At 36.9% G+C, this 6199-nt stretch overlaps 1 protein-coding gene across 1 annotated transcript; it reads right to left on the minus strand.

Annotated features, from left to right (window-relative positions):
- Window positions 1-271: 271 nt before the first annotated feature.
- LOC103936982 (F-box protein At2g26850) lies at window positions 272-3636 on the minus strand. The gene is made up of 5 exons (XM_009346876.3): window positions 2894-3636; window positions 2677-2756; window positions 2397-2569; window positions 2230-2304; window positions 272-1360 (listed from the first exon to the last, which is right to left on the minus strand). The coding sequence occupies exons 1-5, from the start codon at window positions 3575-3577 to the stop codon at window positions 1173-1175; spliced, it is 1200 nt and encodes a 399-aa protein (XP_009345151.2). The 5' UTR covers window positions 3578-3636; the 3' UTR covers window positions 272-1172.
- Window positions 3637-6199: the final 2563 nt, after the last annotated feature.

Below are 6199 nucleotides of genomic sequence, written 5' to 3' on the forward strand. Positions count from 1 at the left end.
ACCTACAAATCTTCAACACTAAAAGATGTAAAAGCTTCACACACTCTTGATCAAGATAGTGTGAAGCAAAATTAATTTGTGGTGTCCTAATAATAGCTTTAACTATTCAAGCTATGTACCCAAACAAAAACTTACAACCAAAAACCTACAATCAATAAACCTTACCTATTAAACTATTTTCCAAACACAAAACTTTGCTGCAAATAATTAAAAAAAAAAAAAAATTGTTCACAAAACTCAAGATTTTTTGCAATCTATGCAACAACAATAGTACAAACAAAACAACTTTAAACATCAACTTTCTCATCATTTTTCTCCATTCACAAGGTCCTTGTTACATATTATATGGCTACTTATATCCTTCTCTACATTTTATGGTGACTAATCAGCTCCTATCTATGCCAATAACCTGTTCCACCCAACAGGTTAAGCAAATATTCCGTCAGAAACATGAAAAACCCCCACTTTACCCACGGGCCCTAGCCCCAAAACAGCGGCAGCAAGCTTCAAGTTGCAGCACCTTCTCTGCACTTTCATACCTTCATCCACCAGCCACAACCTTCAACGTAACCTTGGCAAGTGGGTGAAGTTGAAGAAGTGTGGGACGGCACGTTTTGAAGGGACAGCTTTGGGCTTAATTTCTGGAATGGCCAAGGGAAATGGGGAAAAGGCACGGGTGGGGCAAGGACAAAAGGCTAGGTTTCGAGCAGGCCTCGGGCCGATTTCAACAAAGGCCGGGTTGGTATTAGGCTTCACATAAAAGGGGAGATCGGCCGGACCTAGCAAACAACCAAAAAAAAAAAAAAAAAAAAAAAAAAAATCAAAAAAAAACACAACAGCCCAACAAGGGGCGCTTGGGCTTCACATTCTTCAAGCATGTTGATAGTTGGGGGACAGTAGATCAATTTTTCAAAGCAGACATTGTTGGTTGTTTTGATAACATTGATCACACTCTTCTAAATAGGAGAATTGGTTTAGATATGGGTGAGAGCAGTGAGGGCTTTTGTAACTCAATTTTTCAGCTTTCTAAACAGTTACATACTTCTGTTGAGGTTTCTACTTGAGAACACGTCGAGTGTTATTTTGATCTTCATTCACATCTCAACAGCAAAAAGAGAGGGGGAAAGGGAGCTTAATTATTTACAGAATGGATAGGAGTAATAGTAGAAGGTTTATTCCAGAACTTGGCTCGGCCATAAACGCTTCCACCTTGCAATTTCCTCATCATTGTAAAGCTTTCGGATTCCTCCATAGAAGCCGTCTGCTTCATTGCCTTCTTCTCGATGGTCCTTCCTGTTTATCGTCATTTGTCTCCACCGGGATCCAGGAGTGTAATGATGGAACTCCAGCACTACTATATCTGTAATTAGAGAGTACTTGTTTGTCAGATACTTATATACAGTAATGGTAGTAAAGAAAATAGTCGTAGAATCCTAGCCCCGGAAGAAAAAAATACTATGTAAACTCCGCTTCCTTCGGATAGCCTAAGGGTCACAAGTGATTAGAAGAAACAAAAGAATGCATGAAACAGATGGTTTACATATGAGAAATATGAATTCAGCAAGACTAGCACGTAGGTTTTCCTTTTCATTTTTAGTCAAGCGTCACTTCTTTCGTTTATAAAACAATGATCAAAATGCAAGGGATGGGAAAACCGCTATCCTCTAAGAACAAACAATTATGTTGAGGGAAATAAAACATATTCGGCACCAAAACATGGATAAGACATCAGATTTGGTCATGACAAACAACCGTAGCAGGGACACATTCCTCAAACGTAAGAAACAGAGAAGGACGTTTCAGCATCAAGTTATCTTTATGTCTAGGTTTAGAGTTTTCTGCTGTCTAAATTAATGCAGGACATGGATTCCCATGCTGAAAGTGCTTGAATGCCCAACTATTCAGGGGAAGAAATATCCTAAACTCCATAGATTTCTATACGAATACTTTAGTACCAGAGAAAGTTGAGGTTCCACCATAAAACCAATTGGCAATACGAGGAGTAGACCAATCTCTTACACATGCAAGGTCCCTTCTCTCATCAATGTGAGATTCATTCTCAACAAGTACGGCATCTCATGCACGATATTTATCAACTGACATAGGAAGGAATTCTGTCTTTTGTAACAGGAAAAAAAAAAAACAAAAAAGCGAGAAAGAAGTATGTATCTCCCAGTAATGAAAAAAACAAAGAAAGCAGAATTGCAGAAACTGAAATGTCGTTCTCACCATTGTAGTGACAACGGCAGTGATTCACATTCCCATTGCACAACTCTAAGTGACCAATGACACCATACCACCAACCTAAAATACATAAGAATCCAAATTACTGCCAAATTCCTTCCAAAAGTGATGGAAAATATAGAGACATTTGAAGGTGGGATTTAGAAACACACCATAAGGATATTCATTGTTTCTTCTCCACTGGATCTCAATATGATCACCGGGTTTTAAGTCATGTAAACAATCAGAAACATGAAGTTTGTAAGGAGGAGTATCAACTGGAGCCGCTCTTAATCTATCCCATGGTATATTTTCCTCTACTACCCTCCGCCCATAAGGTGAATACCTGCAATGTACATTTTTGAATTCAAGAGAGGACCATTCAGAACTAAGCCTTTCCAGAATCGAACTTTATATATGAATACGCGCATATAAAGAAGACTGCTACTCTACCGTGCTTGAAATGTGTTTGTCCACGAATCATAGCGCAGTTGTGCATCATAACAAGACAGCAGAAACCCTAGATTACCATGCTGCAGGAAAAGACACATATATATAGATATATATAAGGTGTTCATTGAATTGTCAAGCAAGAAAACAACAAACAAAAAAATTGTACAAACTATAAATTAGCAGAGATAGATACTACTGATAATATTTGCGGCAATACCTCGCGGTTGTAGACCTGAGCCGGGAACCAGAACTTGCCACTTTCGAGAGAGAGACACAGAGACATGATCGAATGGACTGGTAAACTACGACTGCTAGCCTTCACTTTACAATTACACACACAAGTTACTGATTGTGGCAGAGTAGTCCATGTGGAAGGCAAAATGATAGCCGCAAGGGACTCCATTAGACCTTTTTTCTTGGTCTTAAGACAGAAATGTCTGATTCTATTTCTTGAGGCCACATGCAGTTGCCATTGTCTGTAAGCAGCAGGCCCAATAAGTGTACCCCATTTGTGCTTGATATGGTTGTCCCACAAGTGATCACTTCTGCAGCTCTCCCTTAGAGAAGAACAAACTGCTGCCATGGAGCACAACCCAGATGGGGGAAGCTTCTCAAGAATGCAGCTCAAGGCCAAGTCGGGTAAATCCAGGAGAGAGAGACTAGTTTCTCTCTCCTCTCTCTGCCCCTCCACATTTGAACCAGAAGTCACCATCTTTTTTAATTTGGAGGTGATGGGTTGGAGTGAAATCCAGTTTTTCTGGAGAAAACTTGAAGATCCACTCCAAAACTTGAGTGAGATTAATCTGATGTTATCCTCCCATGTCTGTAACATTGGCTTGTGGTGAGTGAAGGACTTGGAAAGGAGGATGAAAGAGAAAAAAGAAATAAGGAGGTAAAGCATTGGATGGCGTGAGTGAGTGAAACTTCAAATTTTAAAGTGATTGACTGGAGTTTGGCAAGCCTTGAGTGAATGCAAATATATAATGTATGAGATGAGAGGAGATGAGAGGGGGAAAATGAAAGCTATTAATTTACTTTGTTTTTCATTTTATTTGACAAAGAAAGATGAACCAATGGCAGTTTAAATATTGAGAATGTAGTAGTTGAAATGCTAGGGAGACTTTCTCAAAATGAGACTTTTTATGGACTCTATGTCACCACACAGTTTAACGTCAATTCATGTGTCAATATTATAAAATCTTGTGTAAAAAATATGAGGTTGCAGAGAGTCCGTGAAAGTAGATAGATCGATCAAGGACCAGAGTCTTCAATCTTCAGAAAATCCCATGTGCAAATTTCTCAATGTTAACAATAAGATGTTATTGAGAGAGAGAGAGAGAGAGAGAGAGAGAGAGAGGTCATAATCTTTGAAATTAGGTGAATTAACACAAAGCCTAACAATGATAATGATAGGTGTAGGTACTACTAGATACAAATTAGGTGAATTAACACCAAGCTTACCCCTAAAACCGGCAACTAATAAACAAGAGACATATCAAAGTTTGTACCAAATGATTTGATGATTCATCAACATGCGATCGTACCACTCTTATTTTCTTTTGTACATCTCTGTTTACTTCTCCTTTTGAATTCTTATTTTTTTAATTTTATTTAAAAGCCACAAATAAGCAAGGGCAAACAAATAAAAAAAGAAAAATTAATGAAAATAGCTTGAAAACTTTAAGTTTTAACGATAAGGACAAAATAAAGGATAAAGTGAATAGTACCAGGATTGACTTTTTAGTGTAAAAATATGGTTTTTCGTTAAAGTAAACAGTATCGTAGACTTTTCGTTAAAACTCCCTAAAAACAGGGTATGCATAAATCACTCAAAATCCCTTCAAGAAGTAAATAAATCTTACTCAAGCATTGTACAAACCTCCCTCGAGTGATAGAAGTTATATATGTATAAAAAAATTAGGAATAAAAGGACTATTAAGTCTTAGAAAAATGTCCAAATTAACTACTTTTCGACCAAATGATATACTGTCTTGATGGTTAATTAGGACTTTTTCTTTCAAGTTATTGGGTTCAAATATTCGCTCCTTCTTTAATGTAGATTAGTTTAAAATATCGCTTGTAATATTATTAGTTTTCGAAATTTAGCATTGGGGTTAAAACTTGGAAGCAATTTGGTGGCACTTTTTGGTGGGTGTCAAAGTGAATGTCACAAGACAAAACAATAAGAAGCTCCCAATCCCCACCACCACCAGATCATCTGCCCAACTCCCGCCCAACTCCGACACCTCCGGACCACAATAACCATGTACGCAGCATAAATGTTTCCGAAATCCTCCCTCTTCCCCCCAAAATAAAGAAAGGGGACGTGACGTTTTATGACTTTGTAAAATTCTTATTTGTGAATATATAATTCACCATATAGATATAAACGCATGGGATTATCAGTATGCCTTGTCCTTCTTGTTGGCTCTGATGCTTCCAATATCTCTCTCTCTCTCCTTTCTTTATATTCATGCTATGACTACAGGAAGAGAATTTTTGCCGGATTCTCTTTGTGAGGATCCTAGGAATTAATTCATCTTAGTTGTTCATAGTATATCGTGAGGTCAGATTTTGTTAGGTATTGTTTATGGTTAATTTTAAATAAAAAATTAAAAATAATTTATAAGCGCAAAATAACTGATAAACTGATCCCTATAATCCTCAGAAAAGAGAATCCAGACAAGATCCTATTCTAAATACAACTACACTTCCCCCTCTTTTTCTCCATTTATTTTGTATGTATTGATAAAGGCAATACTGATACCCTATGATGTTTACTAGGTAACTTAAGATACATCATATATGCTCAAATTCCTAACGTCTTAAAATATGTTTTCTAAGGTACAAGTCCCTTTTGATTTATTCACTTTAAACGGGCATTTTTATGCTAATTTGCTTCCTATTTTGTCCACTACTTAGAAGGATTATTCTATTATTTTATTTGCAATTGTACCTAGACGTTACGTCTTATCAAAAATTAACTTCGTCGCACTGTAATCTTTCAAATAAGCAGGAGCCATGTCTTTTACCAAACAGCTTAACAATTCAAAACTTTTTAATAAAGCAAAAGCTGACCCGAAAAATCAGCTCCATACTAGCACGAAGTGTTTTTTTATATAAGGGGGAGAAATTTCATATCAATTAGATGTTCTACATATTACTGTTTGACCCCTGATTTGTTTGCAAAGGAAATATCCGTTGATACGCCTATATTTTAACTTCCACGGAAATATTTGTTTTTAAGTTTTCAAGGGTCTAGTGATACTTCTCTTTATTTGTAAGTAAGAGGTATTAGGTTCAATTCTCGTCAAAGACAAATTTGAAACATATTATTGCTAGTCCATTGTGAGGCTAAGGCCAACCCCTCCTTTTAGTGTAGATAATATCATTTGTTCAAAAAATAAAAAATAAAAGTCTTCATAAATGGTTTGAAAGATATGTCGTTAATATTCGCTAGGTGCTAACCAAGCGGTGAGCATGAGCTTAGCATCCAAGGTTTTAAAAAGCGCTAGGGGCTAGT

The sequence above is a fragment of a genome, unplaced genomic scaffold, assembly GCF_019419815.1.
Source record: "Pyrus x bretschneideri cultivar Hongxiangsu unplaced genomic scaffold, Pyrus_bretschneideri_v1 Contig9, whole genome shotgun sequence".
Classification (NCBI taxonomy): Eukaryota; Viridiplantae; Streptophyta; class Magnoliopsida; order Rosales; family Rosaceae; genus Pyrus; species Pyrus x bretschneideri.